Source organism: Camelus bactrianus, chromosome 13, assembly GCF_048773025.1.
Source record: "Camelus bactrianus isolate YW-2024 breed Bactrian camel chromosome 13, ASM4877302v1, whole genome shotgun sequence".
NCBI lineage: Eukaryota > Metazoa > Chordata > Mammalia > Artiodactyla > Camelidae > Camelus > Camelus bactrianus.
The window spans coordinates 66,170,740-66,197,751 of record NC_133551.1 but is presented as its reverse complement, the minus strand read 5'-3'; the positions used below and the strand labels follow the sequence as shown (position 1 = coordinate 66,197,751).

The window sequence follows — 27,012 nt, the reverse complement described above, 5'->3', positions numbered from 1 at the left end:
GAGCCTAACTTCCTATCAGTGGGGATAACAGTAACCTCTCTAGCAGCTGACCTGAGGATTATACATGATGAATAATTCATCATCTAGGTACAGGACTTAAAAGAGCAGCTAGGTAACTTACAGACTACCAACTACAAATAAACCAGCCCCACCTGAGATGGCCAGATTTGGGGTCCGAGATCAATGGTTCTCAACCAGGGACGTTTTTGTCCCCCTAAGGACATCTGGTAACGTATGAAGACAATTCTAGCGTCATAACTCAGGAAGTGCCACAGGCATCTAGTGAGTAGAGGCCAGGGATGCGGCTAAACCTCCTACAATGCACAGAGTGGCCCCACAACCAAGAATTATCCAGTCCCAAATGTCAATAGTGCTGCAGTTGAGAAATCCAGTTCAGAGTGAGCTCAGATTCAGTTTAACCTTCAGCATATAAAAGGCTTATTTTTCCAGTTGTGTGGGCAAGAAGCTTCGTGGGTTGTTACTGGATGAGGAGAAGAAAATGATTGGCGGGCACAAAAAATTCCACCCAGCTGCCAACATGGCACTGTTTTGTGACTAAGATCCCAATACTGTCAGTAAAAGTCAACCTTCCAGGAAGTTCTGAGAAATGCAGCTTTTCGTATTGATTTCCTGGGCCGATTCCATGACTAATCACCTGTCTCGCATCAGAGAGGAATCCCACAGCACAGACAGCCAGTCTCCTTTTCTACTGCGTGTCCCACCCCATCAGTCTCTGTAGAAGATGGTTTAACTCTCCAGTTCAAACAACCCTGCTAGTATCTAAGCTCATGCTCTAAAGAAAGGCCATCCATCCTCCCCTCCATCCTTCCACCCATTCATCCTTCCATCCACTGATCCATTCATCCAACCCTCCCTGCATCCATTCATCCATCCACCCACCCACCCACCCAACAGTAAATGCCCACCATGTCTCCATCAGGCTGCAGACACTGGGATGTGACAGTGAACAAGCCAGACAAAGGGCCCTGCCTTCATGGAAGCTGTGGGAAAGGACTTGAACAACTGGCCCGACTATGACACTGACCTTCTCCTTACAAGATCCCTGACTCTGTTCTCAGGACCAAAGACAGTGCTGTTTTGTTTTGCTCTGAAGTAGCCTCTAGCGCTTGCCTCTCATTTGTATTCAAAGTCGTAGTTCAGAGAAGTTATGTGACCTGATCAAGGTCACACACACGAGAGTCTCAGAGACGGGATGAGAGTCCAGGTTTCCTGGTTCCCAGGGCTTCCCCGTTTCACCACCAACCCTGTTCCCAGTGGCACTCATAGTCCGCTTCCAGCGTGCTAGCTCTGTTCTGAGCACTGTACCTGGGTTATTTCATTTAATCCTTACCACTTCCCTATAACGTAAGGGGTACTGTTGTTCCCATTTGATACCTGAGAAAGCTGAGGCACGGAGACATTCAGCAACTTGCCAAGGTAGAGCCTGAATTTTAACACTAGGTAGGCTAGTCCCCAGATGCTCCCAGTTCTTGGTCCCTGGTTCTTCATGAACAAGGACAGAGGTGGACACGACAACTGGTGGCAGGCCACTCCCACTCGGGGCCTCATTGTCTCAGCTACAGACAGACCTCATTTTCACTGCGCTTCACTTTACTGTGCTTTGTAGACATTGTGTTTTGTTTTCTTTTTGTTTTTTAGTAAATTGAAGATCTATGGCAACCTTGCATTCAGCAAGTCTATCCATGCTGTTTTTCCAACAGCACTGCTTTTTAATTAAGATGTGTACTTTTTTTTAAACATAGTGTTATTGTACACTTTAATAGACTACAGTATAGTGTAAATATACCTTTTACAGGCACTGGGAAACCAAACAATTCATGTGACTCGATTTATTGGATTTATTGCAATATCTGCTTTACCGCAGGGGTCCGGGACTGAACCTGCAATATCTCCAAGGGTCACCTGTGCGTGATGAGAGGGCGGGCTAGGTGGCTTGAGGGTCCAGCTACCTCTGACCTCTGGGGGACTTCTCAGTCCTAGCACCTGCTCCCATGTGGGTCCCAGCGTGCCACTGAAGCCACTCCTGTTTGTAGACGCTGGTGTCTGGTGGGGCTTTCAGATAAACCAAAGGCACCTCTCAGATGCTATCAGAGACTGGTATTCTTTAGAAACGAGGTGTTAGTATTCCTGTGGGGATACCTCTGTGTTCCCCAACCCTCGTGAGTAATATCCACTAAGGTTTTCGTTAACAGAAATGTTGCAGGATGTCCGGCTCTGCCACGTATCCGCTTAGGCCAGCACTTCACCTCCCTGAGCCTCAGTCTACTCACCTGTAAAGTGTGAGTGCCTACGCGAAAGGATGGCTGAGAGGATGGGATGCAACAATGTTTGACAAGGGCCGGGTCCAGTAACCAGCATTAACAGGTGCTTAGTAAGTGGTGGTGGTTCTCAAGAGAAATTTAAATGGCAGTATTGGTTTAGAGGCCGCCTATGACAATGTCCCAGGGAGAGCATGAAGTACCGGGCGATATTAGACAGGTCAGGGCAGTTATTCTTTGAGAGCCAGGCCAAGGTCACCCACAGCAAAGAGGGGTAAGTTAAGATGTCTTGGGGGCTCGGGAGGGCTTGTGATTGGCAGGTGGGGGCAGGAAGCGGGCTAGGATGAACACGACTCTCTGGGTGAGGAAAGTCAGGGAGACACAGGAGCGCTGGGGTGGCTTCTCCTCCCCAGAGGTAAGGCAGCGGGACAGAGAGCTGGCCCAGGAGGCTGGAGACCTGGTTTTGACTCGCGGGCTGTCTCTGCCACTGTGTGCCTCTGGGAAAGCCCCCTCAGCTCTCTGGGCCTCAATCTCTCCACCTGGAAATATGAGAGGCTCACCCAAGATGACCTTGGGCAGGTGAGTCTCAGGTCTGCAAAATGGGAACGACGGCCTTCAGCATCCCTCAGGGGGCCGAGAGGGCTCCAGGCCAGGCCAGCCCGTAGCACCAGGCTGGGCACACAGCAAGAGCTTGAGACCTGGAGCTTTGCGGTTACATGATTACAATATGCGGGTATCTCGTGCTGATGGGCTGCCCTGGCTCCGGCACCCTGGGTCTCGGACCCCCGTGCAAACTCCACCCCTCACTCCAAGAGTGTCCAGGAGGACCAGACATTGTTATTCTTCCCTTACTTCTGCTTGAAAAACAAAGTGATACAAATGAGCATCCTCAGACCAGCTCCACCACATCCTCAGAGGGAACTCAGCCCCCTGGCCACATCAGCTAAACAGAAGTATTATTTAAGGCCGTGCCTGCCTGAAAGCAGGGCTGGGCCAGATCACCCTCGGGCTCCCATTCAGCTCTGAGATCCGGGCTTAAAATATTTTGTTTGGAGAGAGTAGGGCCAACAATGTACATTGGGGTTTGAGCCCTGAAGCTGCAATTCTCAGACTATAAATACACGGGAACCGCCTGGGTTCTTGCAGAACCTGCTGGGCTCCCGCCCCAGGGACCGCCCCCTGAGCGCTCTTTCCTGGCGATGCTCCCGCACATGCTGATCCTGCTCTTGAAATTCTGTTCCTCCTCCTCTTCCTACCCTCCATTCCCCCACAAGCCAGGGTCCTGGTGGGGAGTTGGTGACACGTCCCTTACTACACGGTGCAGAGGGTGCTGGGATTTCATTTTCAGTTCCGTGCTCCATCTCCCTGCGAGCCATCCAAATAAACATCAGAGGGGATGAGCCAGGTTCAAGAGCTACTTAGAAGGTGAGACAACAGAGCCTCATGAGGAATCAATGAAAACCACGAAGAGGCAGCCCGTGGCGCTTGGTGTGAACGGAGTGCTCCCAGCTCCCCGCCTGCACTGGGTTCCCTTTTCTCTCTTGCATCAAAAATGCCACGGGGGATGGGGCCGCAGGGGCAACACTGACTACTGGCTTCACCGGCTGACATGCAGATCCGTGCCCACAATTTACAGAACTTAGAAATCAACTCACCATCCTTGAGTGAGAAGCTCAGAAGGTCCTGAGGGAAAAGAAACAGGAATTAGCATACGCTGCATATGTAACCAGCCCGCTCATTTGACAAATATTTATTGACTCTTACTAAGCGGGAGAACAGGGCAGACAAAACACCCCTGCCCTGCATTCTAGCAGCGCGCCAGAGGAACAAGCAAGCCGATCCCCGAGTTAGTGTGTGAGAATTTCAGGGAGTCAGATGAAGGAGGGGAAGGACTGTTTTAAAATCTGTTCCCTTGACCCACCAACTGCTGTGTCACAAGCTGCCTGCTTCAAGTGCACACAGAGCAGGTGTGCACTTCCAAGAGGAGGCACCACAGCTGGGCAGTCAGGAGCACGGGCGCTGGAGGCAGACTGCCAAGGCTCAGACCAGCTGTGTGACCTTGAACAAGTCACTGAACAGCTCTGTGCCTGTTTCCCTATCTGTAAAATGGGGATGATCATCTTACCCACCTAGTAAAGTTGCTCTGAGAATTAAATGAGTTCATATCTGTAAAGGTGTCAGCATATCATAGGCACCGTTTAAGTAATATATCAATGGTAAGTATTCAATAATGAGAATTCAGCATTAGCTAAGAGCATCATCACCATATGATATTATGATGAAATATTTACTTTTTCACCTCCCCCACCCCACTGGAAGCAGTTTTCAGACTGACTTTGAAAGGAATTTGTTCTACTTTCCCCGGCAGCCGCCACCTGGGTGGTGGGTGTACCTGAGTGATCATCAGGGGGTCATCCTTCAAGATGGGGTCCTTCAATAAAATCTGAGCAAACATGTCTGCTCCTTCGCCTCCCAGGCCACTGGCAAAAGCAGTCATGGTTGGCAAGACGGCTTCTGACAAATCCAGCCACTTCACCAGGCCAGCCACGAACTCCGTGCAGAAGGGTCTGAAAGACAGATACAGCTGAGACCCCGAGGCTTCCTGGACCGCGCGTCTCACGAGGCCGCTGGGAAGTTGAGATGAGATGAGTTCAGGGATGTGAAGGGCTGGCCTGTACAAAAACCATGGTGACTTTGGCCCGTGGAATACAGAGAGAACCAAACCCTGACTTCAGGTGTGTGGATTTTAGCTTTTTCCTCTGTCAAAACTTTGACCACAGGGGCTGATAAACCACAGGAACGAGGGCAATGACCAGTTACTGACCACATGCCCTGGGCCCGGCCTGAGCCGGGGGTTGCACTGGGGGCTGCGGAACCACAGACAAGTAGGTGGCCTCAGATGAGAAGCTCACAGCAGGGTGGAGACTCGGATGGGACCGACTGATCCCAGCATCACGTGGTACGGGGCAAGAATCAAGCCCCGATGAGTCCAGAGAGGGAGCCCCCAAATCTGCCTGTAGGGAGGGGCAGCGAACAGGAAAGTCTTCCCTCAGGTGGAGATTCGCTGCTGCTGGAAATGGCCAAGGACATGCTTTCTGGAAACAATAAAATGCAGAGGAAGTCCGTCCTCCCATTGTGCTCACCACCACCGTGGGGTCTCTGTCCACAGCAGGCATTTGAGTTGAGTCCCCCGGGAGTGCCTGGGCGGGGGATGGATGGGATGCTCCAGGGGAGAAGGGATCCCAGGAGCTGCAGGGAGCACATGGCATCTTGGGGACTCCAGCTCTGATTCAAAGCCACAACTGGTGGCAGTGAGGGGTGAGCTGGGGGGTGGGTGGGCTGGGGATACAGAGCAGGGGAGTCAGAGGGGAGGTATTAGACCGGTGCAGAGAAAGGGCTTCCCAGAAGCCAGCAGAACTCCCTGGTGGCAGAAGCGACCTCAGGAGGCTCCCCACTTGCATCAGTCCCCATGGATCCCAGGAGGCCCACTCGTCATTCCTTAGAGTTGCGGCTGCCAAAGCCCCAGCGGAGAGATCGCTGCAGCCCAGGCCGCTGACAGGAGTGGTGAAGGACTCAGGCTCAAATGTTGACCTCACCACTGTTTTGGTCCAGGGCCCCAGGAAGCAGCTCTGAAATGATTACTGGGGATTCCTTTGGGGTCAAGGCCTGTGAAAGGACAGGGAGGATGCCAGACTGGGCGGGGGTGGGGGCGGGGGACAGTCGAGCTTTGACACAGCCTCTGTGCATCCTCTGAAGATGGAGTGACCCTTGAAAGCTGCCCCCAGCGGGGCGAGAGGGCTGAGGCTTTATGCCTCCACAGGAGACAGTCATCGGACAAAGGCTGTCCCAGGAAGGGGGCAGAACCTTGCGCGACCTGGCTTTCTTCAGGCTGCGATGGCCTGGGCGGTGCTGGCAGCCCTCCCAGCCGCTGGGGGAGAGTCCTTCATTCCCAAAGGACACCGAAGTGAGGCGGTGAAAGGACTCTGATCTCTCTGTGCCTCCATTTCCTTATCTGCAAATGGATCTACGAGACCAACTTCAGAAAACGGTTTGAGGATTAAATGAGATGATACCCACCCCGAGCAGGGCTTGTCATGGAGAAGATACTCAACGAATGTGAGCGGGCGTCACTACTTTATTTATAAGGCGACCAATGGAGCAGCGGAGAAGAGGATTCATTGTCGGGCTCTGAGGTCTGACACCCTGGAGGAGTCCCGGCTCCCTGGGTGACTGGCTTTGTGTCCTTATTCCACCCCACTTAGCTTCGTTTTCCCCTGTTGTAAAGTGAGGATAGTAATAGGGCCTGCTTTGCAGATTGGCTGGAAAGATTAAATGACATGGTAATAGTGCTTGGCGCTCAATAACCCTCCATAAATGTTAGCTACGGCTGCTACAATTATAATTTGCCCCGCTGCAATTACTGGGATTAACCAGGGATGACATGTGGGTGTGTATAGGGGCAGGGATGACTCAGTGAATTGAGCACCACTTAGGGGTAAACGTCTAGGCAGAAGGGGCTCAGGGCGGAGGGCAGCAGCATGGCCTGGCCCTGTGACCGGGAAGAAAGCCTCGGATGTAGAGAAGCATCTCATAAGAGTGCAGGGGTAAAGGGCGTGAACTCTGGTTCAGATCCCAGCTCTGCTACCAGCTGTGTGATCTCGGACAAGTTACTTAGCCTCCCTGGGCCTCAGTTTCTTTATTTGAAAACAGTGGTGATCATGATGAAACCTACTTCAGAGGGTTGTTGAAAGGATTAACTAAGTTAACATTTGCCACGTGCTTAGAACAAAACCTGGCACATACAAAAGCCCTATGCAGGTGTTCATTTAAATGAACAAATGAATTGATAAATATGTATGTAAAGTGCCAGTATAGCCATCTATCAAAGAAGGAATCACATTTTAGACTGGCAGGGCCTTGGGAATTGCTTCTAATGTGATTAGTGATCTGGTTGAAATATACAAAAATCAGTAGCAATAGTGACAATAAACGGTGATCACAGTGCAACAACCTGTCGGCCCCTGTGCTTACTGCTTCACACACACAGACTCGCTTACTCCCCACCAGGGCCTGACAAGGGAAGGGAGGTCCGATTTTTACCACCATTCTAGAGATAAGGGCACTCAGACCCAGAGAGGTTAAGTGACAGCTCCAGGGTTCACGGCCACATCTCTCTTGACTCAGGAGGCCGTACTTAACCACTGCAGAGACTGCCCCTCTCCGGTGAAGGCATTCCCGGGCACCCGCCAAGTGCTGGACACCAGCTAAGCAGATGCATACCAGGGGTGTCACCCCCACCCTGCCTTGAGATGGAGCCCCTTGGCTGCGGCAGTTAAATACCTTATCAAGGGTCTCCTCGCTGGGAAGGGGCAATGCCTCACCTGGAATCCAGGAGTCCTAACTTCTAGTCCAAAGCTCCTCCAACTCACACGGGCCAGCAAACTACACCAGGGGGTGCAGCCTTTTTCTTTTTCTTTCTTTCTTTCTTTTTTGAAATTCAGTTTCATTGGAACACAGCACACCCATTCCTTTACATACTGTCCTCCGGCTGCTTTTCGGCAATAATAGCAAAGTTTGGTGACCACGACAGAGACCACAGGGCCCACAAGTCTAAAATGTCTGGGTCTTTGCAGAAAAAGTCTGCAGACCCCTGCTCTACATCATTAATATCTTCATGTTTAATAAATAGGGTTAATTATAAGTGACAGCATCTGTGGTGTTTACAGCATGGATAAGAAATAACTATTTTAAAGGCTTGCTTTTATGCCCCATGTGGACACAAACTGCCACAGAGTGTTTCCTAAAGATTGCCGAAACCAGCGGCACATCTGGGATGTAAAAAGATTAAGGTTAGTTTTAAAAAGTGTTTTGGGCCCAAGAGGTCTGAGATTAACCACGTGGAAAGAGGTGGCATACTGATTGTAACTTTTAGGAAGAAAATGCCCAGCTAAGTAACAGCCACGTGTGCTTCGGACACTACTTGGGTTTTGGAGGGACACAGGACAATAATATTTCTATGTGTCCTCTTGGTGGTGCCCAGCACAGGCCTGGCACACGGTCCAGGTTCATACATACTTGTTTATGTGAACAAAGTACACAAAGCTCTTCCCTCCCTATTTACTGGCTTATTAGGTAGGTATTTATTGGATCTGGGAAGCTTCTGGAAAGACAGAGGCCTCCCAGGTATGGTACAGGCATGGGGCAGAGCAGGGAGAGACTTGGACCCTTGCAGGAGATGGGGCTTTGCCTTGCTTGGGAGCAAAATAGCCAACGAGATATATTCTAAGCTCCAGATAGAGTATGTGGTTTCATTACCAATAATGTGAATAGCCAAAGTCCGTTTGGCAGTAGTTCTGTGCCAGGCTCTGCAGGAGCCATCAACACATTCCTTCCTCAGGACCACCCTCTCTGATGGATGGCTGTTTCTCCACAGCAGTGATTCCTCAGCTTCTCTTTCCTGCCCAGCAGAAGCCCCCTCCCATGACGAAGACAGAAAAAGGCAAGTGCCTTTATTTTTTTCCCTGCCTCCCTTGCAGATGACATAAAAGGGAAAGCCTTTTCGAGGTTTTCTGGAAAAGAGTTCCTCCCCAATGAGAGACTTCATGAGAATCCCTGTCCTTCTCTTTCCTGCCTTGAGCCTTGTTCTGTGAAGGTGTGATGTAAGGAGCTGCAGCAGCCATTGTGTGATCAGGAGGGGAAGGCCAAGAGAACTGCAGAAAAGCCAGCCCAAAGGCTTTCTGAGGCACTGTATCAATCCTGGAACTCTTTCCTTTCAATTTCTTATTAAGTGAGAAAAACAAATCTCTTCTTGTTTAAATCTCTTTTAGTACAGTGTCCTGTTACTTGAAGCCCAAAGTGCCCTGAGGGTAAGTTCCAGGATTGTCTCCATTTTACAGATGAGGAAACTGGGACAAATAAAATGAGTCACAGAGTTAGCAAGCAACCATCACTGTTTACTGAGCCTACTATGTGTCAAACACTATGCTATGAGGTTTACCTACATTATCTCACTTAATTCTTATAATCGCCCTGCAGGGTGGGTATTATTGGCCCCATTCTACAGATTAAGATGTTAAGGGAAGTTAAACAACCTGTCCACGGTCACATGTAACTGGAAAGTGGCAAAGGTAGGATTTGAATCCAGATCCAAGTCCAAAGCCTGTGGAATGTCTCTTGTGCTAATAAAGCCGGCATTTATTCACCCCTTCTTTTCCAAAATTTTACTGAGTGTCTTTGCTACACCAAGCTGTGTGCAAGGCACTGGGAACTCAGAGATGAACAAGGCAGCTCCTGTCCTCCAGGAGCTCAGACTGGAGGGGTGGCAGGTGTGGGAAGAATTACAGGGCAGCATGGTGGTCACAGTGACAGGTCACAGAACAGACAGGTGGAGACGCCCCCTGCCTAGGAGGTGAGGAGGGTCTGGAAAAGCTTTCTGGAGGTGACCTCCAAGGAAATGAATACACTCAAATGTTCAGTCCAGTGGGACAGACAAAGATAAAAAACAAACAAAACAAACAAAATCCAGCAAAGATCCAAGGAAGTTTACTCACAGGAGACTATGGTGGGTGGAGGGGTCCTCGAAAATGGAGCATATGCAAAACCTTCTTGATGTCTCTGGCCCCCCAACCAGTTGCTCCTCATCTCAGTAGCAATATCTCCATCCTCTAAGGCCCCTCTCCCCACCTGGACCTTTGAGGCCAAAGTTAGCTCCTCCTTCTGCCCCGCCCACAGCACCCAACCTGTCCCACGTCAACTGCATTCTCCCTGAGAAAAGTCTGTCTCACCTGTGTCCCTCCAGCTCTCAGTCACTGTCCTGGTTTATCCAAACAACCCCACCTAACTGGCCTCCTCTGGCCTCCAAATTCTCTCCCCAAAGAATTTCTGAAGTCCTTGAAGGCCAAGCCCAAGCTCTTAGCAACTCTACAATCTGAATCCAAATATACGATTTAAACAAAGAGCTGGAGCTCTGCAGTGGCAGGTGTTAATACTGTCATCGAACCTGACACCATCATGACATTTAGTCCGCTGTTAAAATCAGTCATGTGGGCGTCCCCCTAGACTGTAAGTACCAGGAGGATGGGAGCCAGGCCTTGCTTTTCTTTGTTTTCTCCACAGGGCTTCACACTACACCCAGCACACAGTAGGTGCTCACTGAATGCATGTTGCACGAATGCATAGACATCTTATCCCCCAATTAGGGTGTGTCCTACTTGAGAGCAGGGAGAGTGTCTGTCTTGTTCGTCTCACTCATGTATACTTTCCAGGAACTTTGAGTGATGCCTCGTGAAACAGTTGGTGCCCCTTAAATGCTTGGTGAAGGTATAAATGAGTGCAAAGTGAATGAGGGCTGTCCTATCCCCCTACTGGGTTGTGAGCTCCTTAAAGGCAAGGACAGTGACTTTCTCCTCTTTGTAGTGTCCAGTAATACCTGGCAGGCTGCTTGGTTGCCAATAATCGTCTCCCTGAAGAAGCATGGCCATCCCTCTGTGGGATAAAAGCACTCACCTCTGCTCAGGTTCTGGGAACAGCTGGGCCAGGGAGACGCCGCACAGGGCGGCGTAGGCGAAGCGGTGGGCCTCGGTCAGCTCCCGGCCCATGGGCAGGTGCGGCTCCCCCTCCGCAGCCGGCTTGGCCGCCTGAGGCAGCTTCTGGCTTGACCTGTCCTGTGTGGCCATTTCCAACCCTGTAGGGAAAAATCCCAGTGAAAAATGCTTCCAGCAGGCGGGCAAAGCTTACTTAGATGGGACACAGAAACTACCAGTCATGAAAGAAAAGCCGGATAAATGAGCCCTCTCTAACATTAAGAACTTCTATTCATCATCTTTAAGAGATCGGCAGGGTGGGGATGGGGAGAGATATCTGCAGTGTGTGTATCAACAATGGATTTGTATCCACAGTATAAAAACAACTCCTACAAGTCACTGAGAAAAAGAAACAAGGCACATTTAAAAATGGGCAAGAGACTTGAATAGGTACTTCACAAAAGATATTCAATGGCCAATAAGCACACGCAGAGGAGTTCAACAGCATTAGTCACCAGAGCAACAGAAATTAACATCCCAGTGAGACACGGCTACTCACCCAAGACATTTCTAGCCTACTATCCGGACTCCACATTGATTTTGGTCCATAAATTCGTTCTCATCCAGCTAAGCAGTAAACATTTTTGTTCTCAAACTATTATTTCTATGGAGGAGTAATTTAAAAGTTTGTCCATAACTAATATTGCATCAGCTTTAAAAAATATCCCTGGGGTAATTAAGAAGCAACAAACCAACATCTGTACAGCACATAACAGTTTACAAAGCACTTTAAACCCATTTAATTCTTATAACTACCATGTAAGGTTAAGTAGAAGGTGATTATGATTTGCTCTTATAGCTATAATCCTCAGAGAGACCAAGCCATTTTCTGAGAGTTACACAGTAAGTATGTGATGAAAGTCAAAACAGACTTTGATTCCAAACTCCATGCTCTTTCCTCTACGCCAGCACAGGGATTCTCCTTCCCCTGTTTCAGATGGAGAAATTGAGGCCCAGAGAGGTTAAGATCTTGCCCAATGTCACCCAGCAAGACTGGCCTCTGATGGTTGCTCCAGGAATCCGAGTTTGAAGTCTGTTTGCAGCAGATTTCCTGGCTTGAACAATCAGCCCAGACCATGGACAAAGGGGACAGAAAAAAGCCACAAACTAAGGACATCACTGGGGGCAGCACCTGGCCTGGATGTCAGCAGGCTTAGCAATTACCACCACTTTCAATCAACTCCATGTGCCATTTGACGGCCACAGTAACTGTACCTATTAGCCATAAGAGCCCAAGATGGTGTTTTATTCAGCTCGTATCTGGAGAGCCCCACGTGAGTTCTCGGTTCAAGAATAAACAGCCTTCTAATCAGAGAAGCATGAGCTGGCCTGCCTCTGACCGCAGGGGAGAGGGGGCTGGGCTGAGCACACTGAATGCCCAGCTCAGGCCAAATTCATTCATTCATTCAATAAAGTACACTTTTGCTGCCCTATAATCCATTCTCTACCCAGCAGCCCAAGTGGCCTTTTTGTCATATATACCGATCATGTCACTTGTCTGCTTAAAGGCCTCCCATCGCCCCAGGAGGAGTACCAGTCCTTTCCTGATAGCCTGGAGTCCTGCATGATCTGGCCCCTGCCTGCCTTCAATCACCTGACTTGTTCACTACTCTGTAGCCACGCTGGCTGTCTTTCTGTTCTTCAAATACACACGCTGGTCCTCCCTCTGGGCCTTTGCACCTGCCATTCCCCCTGCCTGGGACACTTCCCTTGACTTTCACGTTCAGTCTGAGTGTCATCTCCTCTGAGAGGCCTTCCTTGATCCCCTAGGCCGCGCTACTTCCGCCTCTCTATCCCAGCACCTTGTTCTGTTTCTGTAATACTTACTCCTGCCTGAAATAATGTTTTTTGTTTTTTTTTTTGGCAGGGTGGCAGGTAACTAGGCTTATTTATTTTTAGAGGAGGTACTGGGGATTGAACCCCAGACCTCATGCATGCTAAGCATGGGCTCTTCCACTGAGCTACACCCTCTCCCTCTGAAATAATATGGTTTTAAATTACTTGTTTACTCAGGTGAACAAAGAGAATGTCAACTTGTCAAGGCAGGCCCCTGGTTTTTATTCTCACTGCTGTATCCCTAGCTTTCTGAACAGGCCCTGGAATATTGCAGGCTTTCAATAACTACTCGCTGGGTGAATGAAAGGGGGTACATGACATATGGTGCCTTGTTCTGGGCCTTGGGGAAGATCAGGGGACAAGACTGACAAATCCCCTGCTCTCTAGGGACTAAAATTCTGGTTGGAGACAGGCAATATTATTCCAATGTATAATGATGTCAGTGATTTAAGTAACTTGCCCAAGATCATATAGCTATTAAGTGGTGGAACTGAGATTCTCACTCAGGTGAGCTGGAGATAGGATCCAAGCCCTTAACAGGCCACTAAATGAATAAGTGAACATTGGGTTGGGAAGTGATCCTTGGGAAAGAACAATCAGGATGAAGGGGCTAAGGAGTGGTCAGGTCGGAGGGGAGTGACAACAGTATGCAGATGAAAGGTGCCGTTCCAGCAGAGGCTGGCAGGAAGTAAGAAGGACAGCCTGGTGGATGGATGGATGGGAGATGGTTTTCCAGTAGAAGAAAAAGGACAGTGGTAGAGATAGAGAAGTAAACAGACGATGACAAACTAGCGGAGTAAATGCTGTGACGAGGGAAACACAGAGGGATACACAGAGGGGACCCTTTCTTCTGTAGAGCACAGGCAGCTATATTCAATATCTTGCAATAACCATTAATGAAAAAGAATATGAAAATGAATACATGTATATATATGCATGACTGGGACACTGTGCTGTACACCAGAAATTGACACATTGTAACTGACTGTACTTCAATTAAAGAAAAAAAAAAAAAAAAGAGGGGACCTGGAACCCAGAATTGGCTTCTGGGAGGAGGTAGCGTCAGACAGGGGTAGGGTGAGTAGGAAGAGAATATTCTCAGCAGAGGGGACAGTATGTGTCTAGTCCTAGGGGGAGAAGAGAGACGATGGTTTTGAAGAACCAAAAAGATGCTCAGTGCAGCCGGGGACTGCACAGGGGTGGGAGGGAAGAAAGGAGTTTGGAAGGAAGCTGCCAGGGGCTATACCAAATTCTTCCAGCTCAGGAGGTGGGGAGCTGAGTGAGGGTACACCGGACCCCTGGGTACTGTTTCTGCAACTGCCGGTGAATCTCTAATTGTTTTAAATTAAAATATTAAAAAGAAAAAAGCAGTAGGATGTCTCTATAGATTTTGAAAATCTTTTCTTAAGTTCTAAGTAAAATCAAAATAAATCTGCACCTCCACTCCAAACCAACCAGTTTGTTAATTTAATGAACAGGTACTGGCACCCGTAGGTGCAAGGTCCTGCATGCTGGGGACAGAGTGGTGACTAAGACAGATAGACAAGGGCCTCCCACTGCGGAGATGTATTCCAGTGGGGCAGACAGACTATAAGTCAACTCACAACATTTAAATTAAGATCATTTTACATATGCTGAGGGTTCTGAAGAGAAAGAAACCTTACATCACACTTACCCAGATTTCAGGAAACAACTGCGGGCCTCCCGACTACCTTCTGCAAACAGGCTCTACAGCTTCTGGAAGGTTCTTTGGAGAAATATGCACATGGCCCTGGAGGAGCAAACCAGAAAAACCAGCCGGTGGGCCCATAGGGTGTGGGATCCAGAGATGGCCTGTGGGGGAGAGGGATGGTTTAGCCCAAGGCTAGGGCTGCCTTGCTCCAGCTTTCACTTGCTCCTGCTTCTCAGCCTTTGCCCCCACAGGTTCCCAGGCAGCCACCGTTCACTGAGAGCAGCCCTGGCGCTTTGCATGGATTGTTCTAAGTCTTCGCACCCTGCGCTGTGGTTGCTGCACCAGCTCCTTGGCTGGCCTGGCAGGAGAGGGCAGGCACCGGATCTATATTCTGGGGCCCATCCCCTGACCTGCCGCAGCGTCAGTGCTCAGAGATGCCTGTGACACGAGCAAATGAATGAACTAGGTTTCAGGCTTATGCAAAAACTAGTTTTTCCCGGTTATTCTCTCTCAAAAAGCACTGCTATTCTTACACACTCATCGAGCATCAGACGAGGAAGGGAGCTGGGACAAGGGCCAGGCACCTGGAATTACCCAGGGAGGTTCCAGAGCCCCAAATCCAGGGACCACTCCCCACCCTACCGCCACCAAACTTCAAATAATCTAAGCTTCATCCTAATGGCCATTTTCCATGTTCAAGGAACTAGAATATTTTCTGTTCTTCAAGCTCCGGTAGGGTTTTAAATAAACGATCAGTGGTAACACTGTTCTCCTGGATGTTACCTTTTTACGAGGCATGAGACTGTACTAAGACTGCAAACTAGGAAATTCAAGCCACAAGTGCAACCTTGTTAAAAAGATATGGAGAAGAAATGTGGCTGGAAGAAGAGCCTCTACTGTGATCTCTGAAAGATGAGATGCCAGAGACTCTTCTGGAATTCCCCAACATTCTGCCACCGATACGTATTTGCTTTCAAACTCTGAAGACGGTTATTTCGTTTATGTCTTTCTCCATACAAAGGGGACTTACATCAGGATGGTGACAGCGGCTGTCTCTAAGTGGGGGTGGGTTGAGCGAGTGGGGGTGGTTGTTGGAGTCTGGATGATTCTAATTTTTTCTTTGTATGTTTGTGTTTTATGAGTTTTCAATAACGACTACGTATTGATGATAAGATCAGAAAAAAAGATAAGATTTGGAATTATAACTTGGTGTGCTGCTGCTGGCTCATACTGGCATCTCTTCCCTGCTCTGTGTTCAGTGATGCTGGAAGCCTGAAACGGGCCACAGCTGGGGGTATGGACACCACTGCAATTGGAAAGTACTACAAATGAAGGGGTTCTATTTTCCGGGGAGGTGGTTAACAGCGTACCACTGAATATACAATATGACTCTGGCTGTGGTTTTGTTTTTTTTTGGGGGGGTAATTAGGTTTATTTATTTATTTAATGGAGGTATTGGAGATTGAACCCAGGACCTCATGCATGCTAGGCATGCGCTCTACCACTGAGCTAAACACTCCCGCCAATTCCGGTTGTGTTTTTAAAAAATGTTTCACAGATCAAAAAGACCACAAGGGAATACAACAAAACATTAATGATCATTGTCTCTCAGTGGTAGGGCTGTGGGACTAGAAGTAATTGGTTTTTAGTCTTTTTATTTTTCTAAATTTTTACCATTTTCTGTCCTGAGCTTATGAGAGCTTTTATAGTAATTTTTAAAAAATTAAAAACAGTTCTGTTCTTGATCCCTAGAAAAGGAGCGCTTTATCTCAGAAAGCCCTGGCCCCACGTGGCCCAGCCAAGCCAGTGGGACTGCGGTCACCGTTAAGTCCCATTCCTCGGACCAACAGGTCTTGGAATCATCCAGATGGACAAGGGGGAGCCCGACAGAAGGAGGCTGTTCTCAGCTACACACGATGGTGGGATGGAGGAGCCCGTGGTTACAACACTATGGACGGTCCAGTCGGATGGGATGGGCCCCAAACTATTCCAGCTGAGGGAGTGTGGTGGGAGCTGTGGGGTGGGGGGATGTGTGGCCTGAACTGTGAATTCTGGTCCTTGGATCAGGATCCAGTCTGAAGCTGAACTGAGGTTCTCAAGTGACTCTGAGAGAGAGAGAGCTAGATTCCTGCAGAGAGAAAAAGACCCAGATGGTCAGGGCTGGTGGTACCTCTGCCCCTGGGACCACCTAATGTGCACAGGACCAATCCAGCAGTGCCCTGGGCTCAGGAGGTTACTGATGGACGGAGTAGCTCCCAGCTCCCTGGGGTCTCCTGGTGCCAGGAAGACACTAAGGAACTCTGAGAAAGGTCCACATTTGACCCAGGAAAGCCCTGACTCTCAGGGGAGCATGTACACGGTGAGAACCCCAGGGAGAACACTGGTTCATGGCTGGGCTGCAAGGCCCGGACGTGGGATGACGGGGTTGTTCTGGAGGGGGACCTCGTCCTGATACACTACAATGATGATTTCTGTCTCACCAGTCACTTTATTCGTCGCCAGTGAAAACACCAGCGGGGTTATTTCTGTCAGCAGTGGTGGGAGACGCTCATTCCCAAACATCTGTTCTGCAAGCACCCACAGCAGGTGCTCAGCCCATGTCTGCTGATTAATGCCCTAAATGACGCCATGGGGTTTCTTCTTGGGGAGATGAAAAATTCCAAAGTCAGCACCGAGCAGAAAATCAAATGCGGTCAATATCATCCTTGAAAATCCTTTAAATCATCCTTAAAACTCCATGACCACATGACCACCTGGGTCTTGTGAAGATCACATACAGGAATGAACTTTTGTTTTTCTTACATGCCAGCCAGCTGTGGCCTTTTTTTTTTTTTTTTTTTTTTAAACTTGGAGCAGTCAGTGAAGGCCAAGGTCAAATTTGGGGTGTGTGTGTGTGTGTGTGTGTGTGCTGGCAGGGGGGAAGGGGGGAGTGGGGCGGGGGAAGTGATGTTCTTTTTCTCTCTCTTCCTCTTTTTCTGAGTTTCCTAGCTGCAGGTGCATTTTTAAATGAGTCTGCAGTACAGAAAAATAAGCATTACTAGAGAGAGAGCTACAGTGTCAAAGGAAGGCTGAAGACTAATTTTCCTGGAGCCAAGGACAAGGAAAAGCCTCTGGCTGAAGAGCTCCCTTGCAACAAATAGAGCCGATGGCACTGTTCTTAGAGCCAGAAACTCTGAAGACTAGTCTAAAGTTAAACACACACATAGACACACAAACACACAGACACAGATAAACACACACACACACACACACACACACACACACACACACACACAAAATAAGACAATCTTAATATGGTCCTAGATGGGGAGATTCTAGGCAGGCCCGGTTCACTCCCCTCTCCCCACTCTCAGCATTTTAGGAGACAAATCCATTCATTCCATACCTCTATCTGGAAGTTAAATTGGAGGCCGGCGGTAAATGCAGCATCTCAGGAGGTCTCCATGGCAACAGTTCCAACACAGAAGAACCCACAGGGTTTGGACATCCCAGTCTAGACCAGAAGAAAAAAAGGGATGTTGGCATGGAGGGCAAGTACTCATCCCGACTTCCCAGCTTGGTCCAGAGCATGCATCACTGTCTGACATACTGTATCCTTTACCTGTTTAAGTTTATTGCTTACTGGCTCTTTTCCTCTGCCCACAAGCAAGCACAGTAGCCACTCAGAAACATTTGCTGAATGGCTGGTGGTTTCCACCAGGGATAACTAAAAAATAATTCAAGAGGCAAATCTACCTGGGAAGGAAGGGGGAGAAATGGCAAAGTCTGTAATGGTTCATTTAATCCACTGGTTTTCAAACTGCTCTCTGGGGCCCCAGGGACTTCTCTTACTCTGGCAGGCAAGAGAAGACACAGTGGGGAGCCACCAATGGCCCACCTCCAAATTTTAACAGTAAATGAGCCAGCAATGGCAATTCTGGCTACATACTCCAAGGAATTGAAAGCAGGCCTCAAAAAGATATTTGTACACTCATGTTCATAGCAGCAGTATTCACCATAGTTAAAAGGTGGAGGCAACCCAACTGTCTACTGATGGATGAATGGATAAACAAAATGTGTTATATACACACAATGGAATATTAGTCACTCTCAAAAAAGGAAGGCAATTCTGACACATCACAAGATGAATGAACCTGGAGAACACACTCTAAATGAAATCAACCAGTCACAGAAGGACAAACACTGTATGATTCCACTTATATGAGACACTTAGACCAATCAACATCATAGAGGCAGAAAGTAGAATGGCAGTTGCCAGAGGCTGGGGGTTGGGGGAATGGGGAGTTGTTGTTTAGTGAGTACAGAATTTCAAATTCGCAAGTTGAAATGCTCTGGAGGTTGCACAACGGTGATTACACCTAAAGCTACTGAACTGTACACTTAAAAATGATTAAGATGGTAAATTTTACGTTATGTGTATTTTATCACAATTTAAAATTTTTTAATTAAGAAAATCAGAACGGTAAATGCTTGGTAAATGTTAGCCATGTGCCACTCCTTTTCCACGCACCATCTCATTTTCTCCCAATAATCCTATAAGGTAGGTGTTATTATCTCTGTTTTACAGATAGAGACAGAGTAGCCCTGAGAAATGGAGGTCAGGGTCACTGGATAAGTGATGTGGGATTTAAACTCGCACCTGGGTCTGAGCCCAAAGGCAGCCATCTTAACTATGATGCCACACTGCTCCTCTTTGGTCTAGTTTATACACTGAGGTGGCCCAGAAGATTTCAAACCACCAAATTAGAATCTCACTAGCTCCACCTGTCCCAGGCTAACACCCTGTAACTGAGCAGGACCCTATGGGGCCTTCCTGCGACAGACCCCTCCACCTAGGTCCTCTGCCTGCCTCTTGTTCATAGAAAAACTCTAGTCTCCCAGGTCTCCCCTGAGCCACAAAAGCCTGGCTCAAGAATTAGTGACTGAATGGATGTGAACACGTAGTGACAAAAGTAGTAGTCAGCCCAGGAGTTGGTAACAATTTAAGGAGTATATCGGACACAGGGCACAGAATCTTTAGTTCCTTTCTGAAGTACTTAGATAACAGTATCTGAAGTGCATTTCTTAGTTGTTTTACAGATGCTAAAACCCCCACCAAGTGGAAGATGTTAACTACTTGACCGTGAGCATGTAGTCCCCAGACCGACTGGAGCCTGAGGATTGATAATGTTAACCCCTGTGACACCACCCTGTTACCTCACTGTCAACCAGTCAGAGAACTGTGCACAAGCTGATCACACACTCTGTGACTTCCCTCTCTCACCTGGCCTTAAAAAATGCTTCCCTGAAACTTATCAGGGAGTTTGGGTTTTTTTTGAGCATTGGCTGCCCCGGACTCCTTGTCTGATGCCTTACAATAAACGCTGCACTTTCCTTCACCGCAACCCTGTGTCAGTAGATTGGCTTTACTGCGCATGGATGAATGGACCCAAGTTTGGTTCAGTAACAATCCCACTTTTCAGCCAGCCAGGGCCTAATCTCCTCCAGCTTTATTTTTCTCCACTCCCCTTCTCCCATTCAGTCTTCACCCAAGCTGAACTGTCTGCTGATTCCAGCCCACATTGGGTTTCCCACCTCAGGCCTGCACTCATGCGTTTTCTCTCCATGCGGGTCCTCGTGTCCAAATGCGGCCCTTCTTCAAACACACAGTTTAAACATAAAATCATTTCCTGTGGGCTTACTTTCTTGGTCCCATTCCAGCCTCACAACAACCTCACGAGGAAGAGACTAACACTGTCCCCGTCTTACAGATGAGAAAATTGAGGCCCACAGAGGTGAGGGCCACACAGCTGGCAAATGGCAGGACCAGGACATCCCCCATCGCCCAGGTCCAGGCGTGCGTGACTTTAAACCCAAGTTCTTCTCCACTTTACTAAAGGATCTCAGGGGCTGCCATGAGGCTTCTGGGAATTGTCCAGCCCCCCAGGCTTTGGGCTGCCTCACCTCCTCTCAGGTATAACGGTGGTGCCTCTCTCCGATAAGGAGGGTCAGGGTGGGAGTGGATGATGCTCAGGACATCAGGGCTTCCCCTGCCTCCCCAGCAGAGTCCTCTCCTTATTCATTCAGGTCTATGACAGCACGTGCCAGAACGCCCCGCTCCCACCAGACCCTGTGTGACTTTTATCGAATTTGCTACCCCTTGGCAATGAATTACAGGTTTACTTGTTTGTGGTCTGTCTTCGTCACTAGAGAAAGCTCCTTGATGGCAGTGGCTTTTGTGTCACTTTCCCTGATGTCTCCTAGAACAGTGTCCTTCTAGAAGAACAGGTGAAAGAATGAATGAATAGCTACCCCCACAACTAAGAAATGACGTCAGCATTATTTTTTTTGGATGACGGACAATCCAGTTTCATATAAAGCAAGGTCCTCATATTTGCTCAAGAACTACTCCTAAAGGCAGATTTCATTTCTGAGCAAATTCAGACCAGCCCTGGAAGTCATGGTGGGGTGGTGACAGGGTACAGGTAGAAATAAATCCTAGCGATATCATAAGTGTATAATTTTCCACCTAGAGCTAAACCTCCCATGTACCTGGGGATGTCTTACGGCCTGGGGAACTTGGAATGCAAGTCCAGGTTGGGCTCAGAGCTGAAGGTAGAGGAGGTGTTAACCTGGGAATAGCGAGATGAGGGGGGGAGGTCTAGAAGAGCCATGCAAAGGCCCTGAGGAGGGAGGGAGAAGCATGCCTGAGCACAGAGGGCTACAGACAAAGTGGTCTGAGATGCAGCCGGAGGAGTAGGCCAGGTGTTGGTGGGACCCAGGCCACAGGGCCTTATGGTCCATGTTAAGGGTTCTGTTCTTTAAGAAAATGGGATGCCACAGCAGGCTTTTAAGCAGAGGGTGTTAACAATCAGATCGGTCTGGCTGCCGAGAGGAGGGTGGCTGAAGTGGCAAGTGGATTGGATCCTCTCTCCAGCCCTGTTCTGCCCGCTGTAAAATCTTCAAGGCAGTGAGGCCCCCATCTTATCTGTAGCCCCAGTTGAAAACATACGGCAGTGTTCACAAAACATTCAGGCCATAGAGGACACAATGAAAAAGCTTCTAATGATGTTTTTCATGTCCCATATATGTGGGCCCTGGAGGCTGATCCAGCCCCTGTAGCCTGGCGGTACCAGTTCAGGGAGAGAAATTCTCTAGGCTCTGACCTTGATGTACCTCCCCCAACCTCAACCAGGATAGCACTTGTCTCATTAACTGCTGCCCCTCAGTGCCTAAACAGTGCACACGCTGCTATGTGCTCACCCACTCAGTCAACGGTGCCTGTCCAACCGCTCCTGGGCCTTGGACTTAAAAAGCCAAAAGCCTCCCAGCCTGGCAGCTCTGCACAGGGCCCTCCTTGGAGACAGGTGTTTTACTGATGAGGAAACTGAGGCAAAGACCGGCCATGTAGTTCATCCAAGATGACTCAGTTAGGAAACTGCAAAGCTAGGACCTGAGACACATCTACCTGATGCAGTACACGTGGCTGCAAGGGTTGTAAAAGCTCAAATGCTGCCAGTGACACCAGCATTTCATTTCCCGAGAGCTGGAGCCGGGCAGGGAGCGTCAGGCTTCTCGCCTTGAACTCCGCCACTCTCCTGCCTCTTACATGTCTTGATCGAGAGCAGCCACATGTCATCAACAGGGTCACTGGAGCCTCTAAATCAAGATGCTCTAAATAAATACTCTACCCTTGCTTATGCCTGCTTTGGCAAGGCCTCAGATATGGGCCACACTCTGGATCCTGCTTTACCGTTTACGAAGCATTTCGGCATGGTATTATGACCCCCCTTTATATGATAAGAAAATAGAGGCCCAGAGAGGTAGAATGACATACCCAAGGTCACACAGCTAGGTTTCCAGGCTCTGAGGTCACTTTAAGGCTTCCTTTGGCCCACTCTCAACCCACCTAGCCGCTCGTCCCCAAATCCCTGGTGAGTTGGGCTGGGGTGGGGGCTGCTGGAGCTCAGGCTGACAGAGCATCTCAAACAAGGCCAAAAAAGGGCTGAAGGCTCAGAGGATTTGAGGCTGCAAGGTTTAATCTCTCTCGGCCCTCTTCCCATACCTCACAGTTGGGAAGGTTCCAATAGTCTCCCCTCTCTGCCCAGCTCTTCCCTGTACCCCACCACCCCAGGCTGAAGGGCAGTGTTTTCTTCCAATCACTGGAATGTACCACCCCAATCCCCTCACCTCCTCCAGGGCAGCACCTATCTGGTTGACTGCTGTACCTTCAGTGCCTAAACAGTGCGCAAGCTGGCACACGGTAGGTGTTCAATAAATATTTGTTGAATGAATGAATGGATGGATGTCCCCAAAGCTTAAATGGGTTTCATGTTTCTGCCATGCAATGAACATCGAGTTAGGGAAAAGAGAACTAACCGTGCAGACTCCTGCTCTGTGCTAGGCAGTTGTCTCTAGACCAAGGCCTGGGGTCTGGCCCAGCTGTGCTCCTGACGCCCTGTGCCACCCCATGGGGAGCAGAGAAGGGGACCCCGAAGGCCTACACTGGGCCAGACACTGGGTCAGGCTCTGGAGCCAGGTCCCCCACGTTCTTATCCTGATCTCCTTCCTAGCGGTGTGGTAGTGGGTAGACACCGTCACCTCTTCCAGCCTCTGCTCCAAAGTTAGGAGCAGTAATTCTTCCTCCTCTAACAACAGGGTTCAGGCAAGGGGACCTGGCCCCCTGTAAACTTGGGGCCTGGGCTTTTCTCCAGAGTTTATTCCCTCTGCCCTTGGAATTGTCAGTTTGAATGTCTGCAGTGCGCTCAGAGGGCTGCAGGGCCAAGGAGAGTCGTGGGGAGGTGAGGGGTCCTGGAGGGACCACGTGGGCCAAGGGGAAGTCCAGTGACCGCGTGTGACCTTGGGCTAGTCCCTTCCCGTCCCCGGCCCGGACCAGCCTCCTCACTTGTGCAGGGAGGCAGGAGACGCCTGAGTGCTGGGCCCGGCCTCAGTTTCCCCAGGGCGTGTAAGTTTTAAGGGCACTTCCGGCTCGGAAGGAAAACAAGCCACCACCGGGCGGACTTGACCCCCGAGCGGTCTGCGCGCGCGCGGGGGGGGGGGTTGGCGGGGAGCGGGGCCCGCGCGCACGACGCGCGGAGGGCGGGGTGGGGGGCAAAGGGCCCGCGGGCCGGGCGGGGGCTCCGGCCGAGCCGGCCCCTTACCTGGAGGTGGCAGTGGCGAAGGCGAAGGCGGAGGCGGCGCCGCGGCTCCCGCCGGCCCCGCCCCACTCCTGCTCCGTTCGGGTCCCGGCCGGTCCCGGCCGCCGCGCAGCCCGTCCCCTGGCGCGCCTGGTCCTTCCGGGCTCCGAGCTGCGTGTCCCAACCCGCTCGCTCTGCCGCCACCCCGCGACAGGGGTGCCGGCCTCAGGAAGTGACGGGCCAACCCGGCGCGAAACTCCGACTGTGGGTCTGCCCGCCCTGCGGGCGCCAGATGTCAGCGCCCTTCCAGGTCCGGCCCCGCGGCAGCTGCTCGCGAGGGGCTCGGGTCCCCCCCGGGGTGGAGGGCCGAACAGCCACCCGGGTGGAAGAAGTCGAAAGTAAACGACGTAAAAGCCAAGAACCAGCCACAGAAACCGCCTTCCCAGATGTGTACGCAGCACTTTGAAGTTTACAGGGGGTTGAGAGATCCGTGCTCTCCCTGAGTTTCCTTTCTGTTTTTTATAACGCCAGGTAGGGTCCGGTCTCACGGCCTTTGCGTTTGAGGTTCCCGTGCCTGGCTCTCCATTCTGGTGTGCTCAGGGTGGCATCTGCGAGTCTTCCCTGACCACCCAGCACATTCAATCATAGAGCAAATACTGAGCACCTACTATGTGCCAGGTACTGTTCCAAGGGCAGGGGCTTCCAGTCCTGTTCTATTTCAGTTGCAGTACTTCTCACTCGGTGGAATTATTTTATCTTCCTGTTCTCAGTTAATTGCTTGCCATCCCCACTAGTATTTAAAAGCCTGGAGAGTCGTCTACTGTGTGCCTGGACTGTGGCTGGCACTTAGTCGGTGCTCAGACTCATATAATGCATGCATGAATGGATCTCATTTCTTTAGCAATCCTGTGAATTCTCATCACACCCATTCTACAAGACAAGAAAATGAGGCTCAGGTCGAGGCTGTGCAGAAGCCACAGAGCTAACGAGCGCCAGAGCCAAAGCGTGAATCCTTGTGCTCTTTCTCCAGGTGAAGACAGCCCAGTACTGTGAACAGAAAAGGCAGTGAATAGGGTCAGAGACCAGCTTCCAGTGCAGAGCCTGAGACTCATGCTCCTTGTGGAATGCTCTAGGCTTCTGGCTCCTTATCTTCCCGCTGGCCACTTAGGACCAAGAAGAGCAGCTCTGTCTACTTATAGGGCCAATGTGAGGGTCAAGTGGGTTAAGAGTGGGCACCCTTCAGAGGCATGAGGCGTTATATCTGAGCATGTGGGTCTTGTCAAGATGCAGCATGAATAACCATACGGTAGTGGACTGGGGACAGAAAACCTCTAGCCAGCCCTCCTTCACTCAATGACTAGTGGCCCCTGCCAGCCAGATTGGCTTTGTGGGACCATGCACCACTCTGCACAATGGCCTTGCCCTGTCTCTGGTTTGGTTAGAGACCCTGTGTTAAACACTCTTGACTCTAGACACTGGATCCAGTTGTAGCTGTGCCCACTGCCCATCCCTCACCCCAGTCCCCCCACCTGCCCACCGCCAATGAACAGCACACAAGACTTAATCCATAATCAAGGCTAGAGGAAAGAAAGGTGGAGAAAGTATATTTACCCCTCCCTTTGAGATTTTTGAGGTTCGGTGTTGAACACTGAAGAATTTACTTTCCTCGTCTTATACAATGAGGATAATCATGGCTCCCACAAGCTTCAAGGGTTGCCATGAAGATTAAATGTGGATGTGCAAGCACTTTGAAGGGCACACAGGCCACGCCCAGTAAAAATCAGCTGTTATTCTTGATGAAAGATACTTCTACTAAGCTGTCTTCTATCAACTCCTCCCAAAGGGATGTTTAGGGGGTTGTGCTGGAAGGAGAAATCTTTTCATCAACATTAACTAATTCAACCAGAATTTTTTGAGCAGCTGGTGAGGTTCTAGGCACTGCAGATGTAGCAGGGAAAGAACCAAAGTGTTTCCTGCAAAGTCACGGAGCCTACAGTCTAGTTTGTGGGTAGGGGAGATGGACAGCAACCAAGTAGGTACACAATCCATCAGGCGGTGTTAAGTGTTATAAAGACAAAGTAAAGCAGGGTGAGGGGAACCTGGGGAGGGGGCGCTGTTGCAGTGGTCAGGGAGGCTTGTGGTGTCTGGCGTAGACAGAGCATCCCAGGCAGCCAGCAACTGCAAAGGTGTGGAGAGGGGAAGGTGGTTGACACTTTCAAGGAAAAGGCCAGGGTAGAGAGAGCTGGAGGAGAGGAGTAGATGAGGTTAGAGAGGCAATGAGGACCATATCACCGTGAGCTTTTTAAAAAGGCAGATGCTGAGATGAGAAAAAAACTTATGGTTACCACGGGGTAAAGGGGATGGGAAAGGATAAACTGAGAGTTCAAGATTTGCAGATACTACCTACTACACATAAAATAAACAAGTTTTTACTGTATAGCACAGGGAACTGTATTCAATATCTTGTACTAATCTGTAATGAAAATGAATATATGTATGTACATGCATGACTAAAACATTATGCTGTATACCAGAAATTGACTCAACATTTTAAACTGACACTACTTCAACAAACAAGAATGCAAACAAGCAAACAAACAAACAAATAAATATAAAGCCCTATGCTTGGGCCTAGGGTTGCCAAGTTTAACAAATGAGACTACAGGATACCCAGTTACATTGGAATTTCAGATACGCAAGGAATAAATACTTTTTATTTTTTATTATTTTTTTGAGGGGGGGAGGTAATTAGGTTTATTTATTTATTTGTTTTAATGGAGGTACTGGGGATTGAACCCAGGACCTTGTACATGCTAAGCATGAGCTCTACCACTGAGCTGTAACCTTCCCCCTAAAAATACACTTTTAGTAAGAGTATGTCCCAATATTGCCCAGGATGTACTTATAATAAAAAGCCAGGCATCGGGTATCTGAAATTCAAATGTAGCTAGTGTCCTCTGTTTTATCTGGCAGTCCTACTTGGGCCTCACCCCAAAGAGTTTCTGATTCTCTTGGTCTGGGCTCAGGCCAGGTGTCGGTATTATTCACTAGCTTGCCAGGTATTTCTTTTTTTTTTTCCCTCTTATTTTCCTTCCAGTTTTATTTATTTATTTATTTATTTATTTAAGATGTATTTATGTTTTGTAGTCGAAGCATAGTCAGTTTACAACGTGTCAATTTCTGGTGTACCGCATAATGTCTCAGTCATACATATACATGCATATATTCCTTTTCATATTCTTTTTCATTACAGGTTAGTACAAGATATTGCATATAGTTGCCTGTGCTATGCAGTATAAATTTGTTGTTTATCTATTATATATAGTAGTTAGTACCCGCAATCTCGAACTCCCAGTTTATCCCTTCCCACTCCCTTTACCCCCTTCACCAAGTATTTCTAATGTGGTCCCAGTGTCAGGAGCCACTGATGTAGGGCCTTGTTTATCGGTTTTATTTGGTATGAGATGAGAATCATAGAGGGTTTGGGGCAGTGATGTGACAGGATCTCACCTTTTAAAAGCATCCCA

General features: G+C 49.2%; 1 protein-coding gene across 8 annotated transcripts in view; it reads right to left on the bottom strand.

The window, feature by feature from the left end:
* The window catches only part of TMCO4 (transmembrane and coiled-coil domains 4), a 77,838-nt gene extending 53,969 nt beyond the window's left edge, over window positions 1-23,869 (bottom strand). The window contains exons 1-6 of one of the 8 annotated variants that reach the window (XR_012511426.1): window positions 23,510-23,864; window positions 17,755-17,862; window positions 14,373-14,530; window positions 10,785-10,962; window positions 4,672-4,846; window positions 3,935-3,962 (exon numbers count right to left, since the gene is read on the bottom strand). Coding sequence is in view for 7 of the 8 variants with exons in the window: in XM_074377278.1 (XP_074233379.1) it covers window positions 3,935-3,962; window positions 4,672-4,846; window positions 10,785-10,954 (373 nt within the window). In the remaining variant the exon portion in view is untranslated. Of the gene's footprint in view, window positions 1-3,934; window positions 3,963-4,671; window positions 4,847-10,784; window positions 10,963-14,372; window positions 14,531-17,754; window positions 17,863-23,509 lie in introns of all 8 variants that reach the window. The other 7 variants (XM_074377278.1, XM_074377279.1, XM_074377280.1 and 4 more) reach the window with 7 other exon arrangements.
* Between the last annotated feature and the right edge of the window lie 3,143 nt (window positions 23,870-27,012).